The 12,780-nt window shown below is 35.0% G+C and overlaps 1 protein-coding gene across 1 annotated transcript in view; it reads left to right on the top strand.

Moving 5' to 3' along the window:
• Nucleotides 1–12,053, top strand: part of LOC128030461 (N-acetylglucosamine-1-phosphodiester alpha-N-acetylglucosaminidase) — a 74,977-nt gene extending 62,924 nt beyond the window's left edge. Inside the window, exons 7-11 of the mRNA XM_052618122.1 lie at nt 6,360–6,407; nt 6,546–6,674; nt 7,150–7,281; nt 8,606–8,675; nt 9,894–12,053. Coding sequence (XP_052474082.1) covers nt 6,360–6,407; nt 6,546–6,674; nt 7,150–7,281; nt 8,606–8,675; nt 9,894–10,125 — 611 coding nt within the window. The 3' untranslated portion in view covers nt 10,126–12,053. The remainder of the gene's footprint in view (nt 1–6,359; nt 6,408–6,545; nt 6,675–7,149; nt 7,282–8,605; nt 8,676–9,893) is intronic.
• Nucleotides 12,054–12,780: the final 727 nt, after the last annotated feature.

Here is a 12,780-nt window from a genome sequence, read left to right as displayed (position 1 = left end):
AGCTTGAACGGTTTTGACGTGGTGATTTTTTGAAATGACAGTAAGAAGGGGAAACATTAATTGTATTGTATGTCTAAATTGCAGCTTCCAAACACTTCAAGGCATGTTTTCATACAGAGATCAAATCATTATGAGGAAATATGCATAGTTTCATGACTTTACAACACTGTATGGATAAAAGAAAAGAAAAAACTGTCAGACTTCTCAACTGACATGATCTCACTCTGGCCACTCCGTCTGTGTGAGGAAAGGGAGGGGGAGAGGGAGGGGGAGTGTGAGTGTGAGGGGGTTGGTGACTGTGAATCTTTGGTGACTGACAGTGTGTGTGGATTGTAGGGAGGGGCTGTCTGGCAGAGAGAGAGAGAGAGAGAGAGAGAGAGAGAGAGAGAGACCTAATCATTCCTTTAATAATCAGGAAAAAAAAATCTATATTTTAAATTGTTATTGTTTTTGTTGTTGCTAATGGTGGTGTTTTTTTCCTTTCATTACAGGTTAAGAAATCTCTTAGGCCTTATCCTTTTCTGACAGTTTTTGGGATTTAAAAACATCCTAAGAAGCCTTATTTGTGCTGCAAATTATAATTTCAAACTCATTTGATACTGACCTATGACAACCTGTGACGTGACATGACATTTATTAATCTCATGGATGTAACAGTAAAACTCTTCAACTGACAGATTAAGCTGCAATGCAAGCAAAACTATTTCACAAATGCTTATAGGTCATTAAAATCATTACAAAACACTAATAAATTATTAAAGGGTTTGGTAACACTGTATAATAATGTCTAATTTGTTAACATTAGTAAATGCATTGGTAACACTTTATAATAACTGCACTCATTAGCTAAGCATTAGTAAATAGTTCATGATTATAAAGCCTTTTCCCTTAATAATAGTCATTATTAAGCAGGAATACATCTCTAATTACATTGTTCTTGGTTTAAAAGCACATATATTACAAAGGAGATTAAAGTTTCAGTTGTCTTATAAAATAAATCAATAAACACAACCCAGTTTGATTCAGAATTCAGAAATATTTATTTCAAGATGCAATAAAAGGAAACTGTACACTTGAAAAGGTTTTGAGCGATTCTTGAAGGACTAGCATCACCTTCACTTGTACGATGGTTTGAGGAATATATCTTCCAGATAGTACCGCCGCTCCCTATATGCAGAGTATGCAGTCTTCGTAGAGCACCAACTCCCAGAGGGGGCACCAGTTGCTCAAAAAAAACAAAACAAATATGCGCCATTCTCCCATCCGCGTTCGCGACCACTCAATAGCATTTGAGAAGAAAGACTTGTAGTCACAAAACAATTGTAATGTGTTCATATAGGTGTCAGCTACAATGCACACCTTATACATTTTTTATACATTTTAAAATAAAGTGTTACTAAAGTTATATATATTGTTCTGTGTATGTGATTTCAAAGTCTAGATTGGTCCTTTAACTGCCACATCCCTTAAAACTTGATTGTCAGAGGGTTACTGTAAATGCTTATGCCCGCTGGGCACAGTTTTCCCGATGCCACCAGGGTGGCGTTGCACTGATGGCTTGAGCCCGACATCGCTGCTTGCAGCTATATTTATTATTATTATTATTTTTTTTATTTTTTATTAAACCTTCCGGGGGTTTTTGGGGGCCTTAACATGCTCAAAAACTCTTGAAAATTGGCACACACATTGGAATCTGCGGCCATCAGGACGCCACAGAGACTGGGACCCGGGCGTGGCACAGGGGCTCTACAGCGCCCCCTGGAACACAGTCAGAAATCTTGAACCATAGCTCACACACACTTTCATGTATTTATATGAAACTCAGTACACTTATAGATCTCATTGAGCCGAACAACTTTCGCACTCTATGTCATAGGCTCCGCCCAACAGGAAGTCAGCTATTTAGGGCTGTTTATAAAAAGCATGCTCTGGAATTTGATATACTTGTCATAGGTCTTTTACTTGATTGCCACCAAACTCGGTGAACATGATCTCAAGACATTGGGGATGAAAAATTGCGAGGGGATTTTTGATATCTCGAACGGTTTGCCCGTGGCGAGGCGTTGAAATTATGGCGAGAAATGAGAAACAGGAAATGTCTAATAACATCCACATACATTTCCTGAATTTGATCAAACTTCATTGGTTTGTTCGTTGTATGATACTGATCGTATATATGTGACTATTAAGAGTCAACATTATAGCGCCACCAACTGGCAGCAGGAAGTGTGTCATTTTCCAAATGCTTTGAATTCAGCATCTTATTTTTACTCTATTTACTTAAAACTTCATCAGAATAATGACAAAACACGGCCGATGTAAATCTGTTGTGGGGATATTGATATCTGATATAGTGTTGCCATGGCAACGTGTCAAACTTGAATGTTCTGTTATGGTGAGTTTGAGGCAGACAACAAGCTCAGATTTACATGAAACTCAAAACACATATCAGTATTAGTGATAGCTAGACAATGGCAAAAGCTTTTAAAAGGGCGTGAAGGAGGCACTCTATAGCGCCACCTTTTGTCAAAAGTGGGGGGGTTAGTTTTAGCTACAGACACCAAACTTGGTACATAAATTGTTCTTTTCAAGACGGACAACTTTCTAATTCACAGTCATCAGCTACGACCAACAGGAAGTCGGCTATTTTGATTTGAATATTTAAATTGAGCTCTGATTTAATGCATACTCCTCACAGGAAATGTTCACTATACTCACCAAACTTTGTCTACATGTTGAAAAAACATTGAGGAACTTAAATTGCGAACGGATTTTGGTTAGCTTGAACGGTTTTGTCGTGGTGATTTTTTGAAATGACAGTAAAAAGGGAATCATTAATTGTCTTGTATTTTTAAATTGCAGCTTCCAAACACTTAAAAAAAAAAAAACATACAGAGATCAAATCATTCTGAGGACATATGCATAGTTTCATGACTTTACAACACTGTATGACTAAAAGAAAATAAAAAAAACTGTCAGACATCTCAACTCACTCTGTCCCTCTGTTTGAGGAATGTATGTGTGCTGACTGAGTGTGTGTGTGTGTGTCTGTGAGTGGGGGATGGGCATGAGCTGAGTGGCAGACACAATGAGAGAGAGAAAGAGAGAGAGAGAGAGAGAGAGACTTAATCATCTCTTTAATCACCAGAAAAAAATGTATTTTAAATTGTTATTTTTTGTTGCTTTTGCTAACATTGCTGTTTTCATTACAGCTTAAGAAATCTCTTAGGCCTTATCCTTTTCTGACAGTTTCAGGAATTAAAAACAAAATTCTAAAAATACTTATTTGTGCTGCAAATAATAATTTTAATCTCATTTGATACTGACCTATTCCATCCTGTGACATGACATTTATCTTAATTTACATAATCTCATGGATGTAACAGTAAAACTGTTCAGTTCACAGATCAAGACTAAGCTGTAATGCAAGCAGAACTTTAACAAATGCTTATAAGTCATTAAAAGATTTTATAACACTGTAAAATAATGTCTAATTTGTTAACATTAGTAAATGCATTGGTAACACTTTATAATAACTGCACTCATTAGTAAATAGTCAGTTCATGCTTTATAAAGTCTTGTCCCAACTTAAATAGTCATTAATAAGCAGCTTATAAATACAGCTATAAATAGCTTGATCTTGGTTTATAAGCACATTTATTAAAAAGGAGAGTAAAGGGTCAGTTATCTTCCTATGACAAATAAAAAAATGAAAATAAACAAACAACAACACAGATTGATACAGAACTCAGAAATTTTATTGTGGATTTATGATCAAATCAGCCTGTAAATGAATCATACTCCTCCAAGAAGACAAAAGTAGTTCACACCAAACTTTTTCAACATGATGCCAATATACTGAAGATGTTAAATTGCGAATGGGTTTAGGATACCTTAAATGGTATGGCCATACCGATTTATTAAAGTAACATAAAAAAATACAATAGTTATTTTACTATATCTTTAACATTCTTCATTCCAACTCTTCATAATTTTTTATATACGTAGAAGTCATCATTTGAAAGAAGCACAGCAAGTTTCATAGCTTTATCATTTTCAAGAGCCAGCTTAAAATTAAAACTATCATAACATATAAATCAAGCTTGCAATTCTTAGTACCAATAATGGCCACCAGATGGCGCTATATGATTACTTTTAAATAATTATTGTAGAAACAAGTATGATTTAAATCATTTATAGAAATCTTTCAAAGAAAAATAATATGTATTTTAGTGATAAAATGACCCTCACTTAATTAGAATAATATGCTGAAGTATTGTGAAATACTGTATATTAAGAATAATTCTTTATAGGCTTTATGGACAGATAAGTTTGGAGTGACTCTTGAAGGATCAGCACCACATCCTCTTTTACCACTGTTTAAAGAATTTATCTTACAGAACAGGTGTGAATTAATTTTGGATAGCTTGAATGGTTTTGTCATGGTGATTTTTTGAAATAATAGTAAAAAAGGAACCAGTAAATGTCTTTTATTTTTTTAAGTGCAAGTTCTAAACAATTCAACAAAATGTACACATAGAAGACAAGTCATGCTGACGAAATATGCATAGTTTCATGACTATACAACACTATATGGATGATAGAAAATTAAAAAACTACCATACATCTGATGTCACTCTGTCCCTCTGGGTAATGTGTATGTGTGTGTGTGTGTTTGTGTGTTAAGTGTGTGTGTGTTAAGTGTGTGTGCTGAGTTTGTGTGAATGTGTGGGATAGGGGATGGGCTTGGTGTCAGAGAGAGAGAGAGAGAGAGAGAGAGAGAGGGAGACTTAATCATCTCTTTAATCACCAGCAGAAAAAAAAGCAATTTTGTGTTGTTGTTGTTTTTTCATCATTACAGCTTAAAAAATATCTTAGGCCTCAACATCAACTGTTGCTAGCCTACTCCCAAAATTAATAGTCATTAGTAAGCATTTTATAAATACAGCTATAATTAAATTGTTCATGGTTTATATGCACATTTATTTTGAGGAGATTAAAGGCTGTAATCTTCCTAAAAATTTTTTAAAAAAAATAAAAATAAAAAAATAAACAAACACAGAACTCAGAAACATTTATTTCAAGATGCAATAAAAGAAAACTGTACACTATATATATATATATATATATATATATACAATTGCATAAGTTTATATTTAATTTTTTTTATCAAGTGTACAGCTAATAATAATAATAATAATAATAATGCATTTTATTTAAGGCGCCTTTCAAACCACTCAAGGTCACCGTACAACAAGTAACAACAGTAACAATATTAAAACAAAAAATAACAGCAAATAACAATGTCAGTAAAAAAAACACAATAATATTAGAATAGCACAACATATTGTGGAATACTATATTAAGACTTTATATATAGGCTTTATGAACAGATAGGTTTTGAGAGATTCTTGAAGTACTAGCATCACCTCCTCTTGTATGATGGTTTGAGGAATATATTTTCCAGATAGTACCGCCGCTCCCTATATGCAGAATACGCAGTCTTCGTAGGGCACCAACTCCCAGAGGGGGCACCATCCCAGTAGCTCAAAAAAAATAAAACATGCGCCATTCTCCCATCCACGCTCGCGACCGCTCTGACATTTGCGGATGAATGTTCGTAATTGATGGATGGACATCTATGCCCGGGTAAAAGACATCAGCAATCCGGCACAGAGAAAAGAAAAATAAAGTAAAAAAACAAAACAAAAACAGGCATAACCGGATTAACCCTTTAACTGCCATATCCCTTAAAATTTGATTGCCAGAGGGTTACTGTAAATGCTCATGCCCGCTGGGCACAGTTTTCCCGATGCCACCGGGGTGGTGTTGCACTGACGGCTTGAGCCCGCCATCGCTGCTTGCAGCTATATTAATACTTATGATCACAAGCATTATTCATCGTAACATTCATTATGTCTACATTTCTGAATACATAACTAAGTAGCCATGTAATGTAACTTGTATTAATGTATAACTGTAAGTTTAATAAAAAAAATAAATAAAAAAAAACATGACAAACAAGTACCGTAATTACAGAGGTAACAAGAAATCTGCAAATATTATAATGCATTTTAACTCTGGTCACAGATATTTATGTAAATGTATAATTAATGTATGATATAAAGTAAAGTGTTAATGACATTTGACATTGATTTGTTTAAGGCATGTAGCTTATACTGCATCCATTACATTAGAAGGAGCATATTGCTAAAAAATAACAGATTTTGACAGATTGTTTGTAGTTAGTGAATGTTTTAAACAGAGAAAATGCTTTTGCATTAAAGGTGGTATTTAAGTTTTTTTTTGATAACTCTATTTTTTTCTATTTTTCTTGTCTTATCCCTCTCTCTGAACAGATGGATGTGTGTGTGATTCTGGATGGATGGGTTTAAACTGTAGCCAAGGTGAGGGTAAATCTGACTGTCACACAGATTTGTACCATCAAATAAAGCTCTTTGTGTTTGTTACAGTCAGGCAGCAGTGGTGATTTGAACTATTTTAAACCAATATGTTCATCTGAACTTGGTTTGTGCTCCTCACAGTATGTGCAGCAGGATTCTATGGCGATGGCTGTAAGCAAACATGCGCGTGCACAAACGGAGTCTCATGTGATCCTGTTCACGGATGGTGCACCTGTCCTGCTGGTCTCCATGGAGATTTCTGCGAGCAAGGTATGCAGTCCAATATCAATTAGTTTTGGAATATATTAAGCAAATGCACATATTTAACATGTATGTGTCCTGAGGATTGAGTGTGCTCGAGTAAGGTAATGAAAAACGTGAGAAATATATTTCCAGGTAAATTAACACATTCTCAAATAAGCACAAAAAATATTTAACACACACAAATATTAAGTGATGTGAATCTTAAATTGGATGAACAAGTTACCAGAACATATTTTTAGTCAACCCTTCTTAATTGTAGTGCAATTGCCTTTAGTATTGCATGCAATGCTGTTTTAGATTTTGATTAAATATATCATATAAAACCAAAAATCATAATATTGCTGAGTACTGTAAGGAACCTCTTAAATTTAGAGTGTGCATCTACAGCGATGCCTAAGTAGGCAAGTGTCTTTATTTTGCAGCAAATTATCTCTATGAATAGATGAACATAATCATGTCTCTGCTCTCTTTTTTGTCCCAGAGTGCCCTCTTGGATTCTATGGGCTGAACTGCAAGCAGTCATGCCAATGCCACGACATGTGCCAATGCAACGCTGTCACAGGAAGCTGCAACACCACATACCAAGAAGAGAGAAACATCAGCCTGAACAGAGGTGCTGTACAGATCTATTAGCACTCACACGACATGTAAACAACACATTCCCTCCCTATGTGACGTCTCTATAGATCAGTTTAATGTTCACACTTTCTCAGCACATAACTCTCTCTGCTTATAGCTTCAGCCATCAGCATTCCTTATAGTCCTCCTATATGTGTGTGTGTGTATGTGTCTGTCCACACTTCTCTACTGTGGAACGGATCATGCAAGTTGACCTAAATATTTCTCTCCAGCCTTTTTCACTTACCTTTGGGGTGATTTTTTTGTTTTTACAAGGACTGTTCATTTAACCCACCAATTTATTGAAATTAATTATTTAAAAAAAAAAACTGATTTACGCAGATTCCTTTGATAACAAATGTTCCTACAATCTGAAAAATTAAACCCTGAAGAAAAAAATATTGGCAATATAAAATTAAGATAATATAATATAATTGCCAATATAATTTTTTTTTTATATAGTAACACTTTTTGTAGGCTTGAATTTTTCAGGCAGTTATTTCCAGTTAATTTGATTAATTTATTAGCACATTAAGTATATATATTTATTAAAATATAATCGATTGACAGCCAAAGTCTCTCACGATTTCTCGGGGTGGGGAGGGGTTGTGAATTTTTGGAACATCAATTTTTGGTCTCTTTATTTTTAGCAGGGAGTCTTGCACAATCTAATGCAGGCTTTCCAAAAGCTGCAACTGATTAATGGGGCAGTGCAAGCTGTATTAGACCTGTATTAGACAGTAATGGGTGCAGAATTTTTTTTTAATTTTAAGGTTCAGAGAGAGAAAATGGTTGTAAAAGCTCAATTATTATTATTTTTTTTGTTTGTGCTAAAAGCTTGATTTAATATTATAATTGAACTTTAGGGAAAAAGGATAATAGATACATCTTAATATTTTCTTGATATATCTTAAATAATATAACATAAAAAAATAAGTTTCCATTATGAATTGTTTAGGTGTGGTCACATTTGCCTTTTTCAGCAAAAAACCAATACAAAGCTGCTTCTGACTTCTCTGTGAGCTGTGCTTAATACATCACTATACTATTGACATAAGACATTTTTTGTCTGCAAATTTTGTTTTCTCCACATTTTCAGTAATGTGACCACACCTTCACTCTAGAGCCACATTTGAATATAAAAAAAATAGGAATTTCAGTGTCCAAAATACAGCACTGATTTACCCAAAAAAAAAAAAAAAAGAGTGAAATATTAAGTTAGGATAGGAGGGACAGGAGAAATATGCCTGTAAGGGAGAGTTATTGTCCTAACAAGGGATTTGATTAAATTTTTTATTTTTTTTCCCACATTTTTTCAGCCGGTCACTGCCTGGCTGCCCAGATGTTGAGGGAATGGAGACAAGAGGAGGAAGCTGAGTATTTATCTGAGTAAGTGCTCAAAAACGCACCCAAACACACACACACACACACACCCCCCACCCCCCATAACAGCAGCCAATATTTGTCCTCTCGCTGCTTCTTGAGACATGGGACAAAGCATAACATTTTGTCACATTTAATTAATTACTATGTGTCATAACTGTCAGATACGAAAGTGAGTTTCACGTAAAATATTTATTATGAATATTTACAACTCTAGCATGCAATAACAATTTTTTAAAAATAATTAATTTAGCATTTCACATATGCATTAAATAAAGAAGCTGTTTTGTTTTTGTGGTGTTTCCAGTTGGTAATTAGTCAGAATCAGAATGAACCAGAATGATTCCATTTAGAGTCCGACTCTAAAGGGGGAAATATGTCTAAAAATCCAGAATAATTTCTTTATATTTTCTGAAATAGAGCTATATTGTGATTGACACAGACATATACTTTAAGACCATAAAATAGTATTTTATATAAACTAAAATATATATCAAAATAAAATTATATTTATATTATATATAAATATATAATGTGTAAAATTGATATATATATTCTAAAGAAATAAATAAACAATATATATTTTATATTATAAATATAAACTAAATATAAAATATACATAATATAAATATACATTATTATAGATGTTTTAATCTATGTGAAATATTAAATTGTGGTCTGAGGACAGGTGGTTTTGCTAAAGAAAATCAATCACAATGGTCCATTTGTGATAAGAACATTCTAGTGATCATCTCTGGTTCCTTTTCAGAGTGGAAATTTAGCTATTTTAAAAACCAAATGTCATGTACAATTATATGACATATTTTTCCTATGCCTTAAAGCCACAGTTTCCACAACATGAGAAAAAAAAAATCTGTTATCTCAAACAGCTTGTCATGTATACCATTCCCTATCTGCGTGTTTGAGTAACGTGATTATTGCCATGGAAATTCACTCTGACAAATTCCAGGCCCTTGTTTAACAGAACAGGCTTTCGGACAAGTCTGAACCAAGTGCCCCGACTGTACTGGTAAACAACTCTGCAGCAGCGGAGTGGCGCAGATGAATTTATTAGTCAGCTCGGCCTTTCACATGCAAGTAAGGGATTGTGTGGTGTTGCCATGGTTGCAGTCAAGTGCTTTGAGGAGGCTGTGGGCAGCAGCGGTGGAGTCAGAGGTCAAAGTGCAACTCCTCACCCTCAGAGTGTTTTGTTTATGTGTGCAGACAAAGCTGGCTGGTTATCTGCGCTATCCTGGCAACGTCGCTGCTGGCCAGCCTCGCCGGTAACCTTATCCAGACGTGCAGAAAATGCAAAGCGCGCGGGCAGAGGGCGGACTACTCCTACTTGCCGCTGGGAGAGATCAACGGGTTGGTGGAGAGAAGCAGAGGACAGGGGACAAATTCTGGGACCGCTCTTTTTCAGAAAGAAGACTCGGACTCCCAAGACTCCTCATAATGTGACCGTGTTTCAAAATGTATGCATTTGTGCTGGTTCATGCAAGCGTGCCATCCAGCGAAGCGCTAGCTAGCCAGTGCAAGCCCTCATTAGTCTGAGGACGAGGAAAGGGTTTGTTTGTTCCTGCTGTGAATCGATGAGCTTTTGGAAGGGCCTCTTCGTCTTTGGATTGGGGCGTCCAAATTGGCAATGATGGATATTGAGATGGGCGTTATCGTCCAAACAGCTGTCTGTGTGGCTAAGTGCGTTCAGTCTGTAGACACCAGCTCAACAGATGCCAAATGCCTTGATAATGCAGTTTGACTGCATTTTGCACATTTCTTGTTTGTTTGAGAACACTTTCATAGTAGCTGTTAGCAACAGGTTTCTCATGTTAAATCATTCACAGTTTAAAATACTGTTTTGTTGACTTCAATAAAGCTTTTCATTGTGGTCCTTAGGAGAGAAGAGAACCAAGAAAATGACCAATATCACCACACAGAGTTTTTATTGACAGGATGGCCCAGTTGTTCCACCTGTTGCCATAGGAACGGACAAGTTTTGAACTATGAACTCTTCTTGCAGAATCCTTCCTGCAGGAACTTGCAACACTGCTGTTTTGAAACATAGTTTTATTGAATTATTTTTATTTTTTTATCTGCGGCACCAGAGGTCATTCAGTTTATTTTGATTCCACCCCATAGTCCCTTTGTTTCTGTAAACGCCTTGCCAACTGCTTCCAGCCTTATCATGGTGCTGTTTTGTGTGTTGGCTTAGGCACTTGAAACCAGCCATAGAAACACATTATGTAAAAAATAAAATAAAATAATCAAGGCCTGGATTGTTTTCACTCTCTAGGAAAGCAAGAGAAGGACATTTCATCTGTGCTTAGTACAAAGTTGCTCTTTTTTCTCTGTTCTCAAGCAGTGAATCTGGGCTTTTGGAAGAGATTTGAGTAGAAATGTTTTGTCTGGTTCTGTTTTAGCTCTGAAGCATGACGCAGATATTATGGAAGAGGAACATTTACTCAGGACTGTAGTTCCTGTGTTGTTTCCTGTTTAGCATTAAAATAGAATTAAGCCTGTCTTGTTTTAATAGTTTAAACATTTCACAAGCAAACACAGAGACATGTGGAAGAATGAATTGCATTAACCCATCAAAACATTCCAGATCATATTAAATTACACATCAACTGAAATAAATAATAATACCCCCCCCCCCCAAAAAAAAATATTATATATCCTGTTTGTTATTTTTTGTAAACAACCTCTCATAGTATTTTAATGACAATTATGCACATTTTCTCTGCCTACTTTTCATCACTGTAATGTAAAATAATCTATTATTTTTCTAACATAAAAAAATAATTTTGTTAAATCTGTTAGATTGTAAATTATTTGTAAGAAAAACACCTAGATACAATATAATAATAGGAAATATTGATTACTTAATTTTATGATGCACAAAAATATCTGAATGGATGACATTTTTCATGCAAAATATAATTTATTTTTGTTGCTGTTGTTGTTATTTTTGAGGGGGAATTTTGCTTGTACATCTTTTCACCCAGAAAGTGATGTCCTTAGTTACAGAGTTACAGAAATATAATTTACAAAAGGTGTTTGTCTGCAGTGTGATACATTTGACTGTTTATTAACTTCCACCTCGCTCACTGCCTGCTTTGCATATGTTCTTCACTGTGAACAACCTCTATGCTGATAGCCTAAAGCAGTCAGGGAAAAGGCTTGAATGTAGTTTTTGATTTCAATCTAATCATGCAGGCAGATGAGGGTACTTGTAAGTCCCCGGTTCGGTCATGATGCTAATCAGAGCATCTGAGGCTGCTGACACTCATTTTTAGTGAGTGAATTTGTAATGTTGTGTGTACTTTTGTTAAATGATCAAAATTGCTATTAAAAGAACGTGCATAATAAATAATAGTAAATTTTGTTTGTGTGATTAATGTGTGATTAATCTCTCTAATTCAGATTATCTGGTTGCTCTCAGGTTGGCTTTTATTTTTATATTGCATATGTTTGTGCCCAAAATGGCTGGTTTTCCCAAAGTGAATTTACAGGTCAAATTTTTCTCTTCCATACACTGGATCAGTTAATAGAATTTGGCTGTAATTAACTTATCAGGTTGTATACAGTCTGTAACTTTTATACTTTTCAGGCCGCTAATCGAATGCATTATCTGTTTTGAGATAATGAACTTATCAGGTTATTGAAGCACACAATTGGTTGTCATTGCATAGACTGCAAAAGGTGTGTTCTTTCAGAGAAATGTTAAAAGCCTGTTTCTCCTGGGTGTGATCAATAGAACAGATGTTCAGGAACAGATGTGTGTCACAGAATGTGAAGATAAGGATTTCATTGTGCTGTTCAATTTTGTTTAAAAAAGTGGTTGTTCCTCAAGTTTTTTTCATTTCAACAAACAAAATGTTTTGCTTCATCGTGTTTCATTTAATTTCGTGGTCATCACAGGTCACCTTTAACAATCAACAAAAAGACTAATAAAAGCCATCGGTCTGCTTTGTCTTTTTTTATGATGGTCTTGAATTTTCACTTTTTTGCACTTTGTGATTTATAACTCATCTCATTTTCATATTTTACATCTGACAAGGATGGAGTCAAATGAATCAACCAATGAGACACTGCGATTTCCCTCATCTAA

This window comes from Carassius gibelio, chromosome A16, assembly GCF_023724105.1.
Source record: "Carassius gibelio isolate Cgi1373 ecotype wild population from Czech Republic chromosome A16, carGib1.2-hapl.c, whole genome shotgun sequence".
NCBI classification, from domain to species: domain Eukaryota; kingdom Metazoa; phylum Chordata; class Actinopteri; order Cypriniformes; family Cyprinidae; genus Carassius; species Carassius gibelio.
This window is presented reverse-complemented; position numbering and strand designations above follow the sequence as displayed.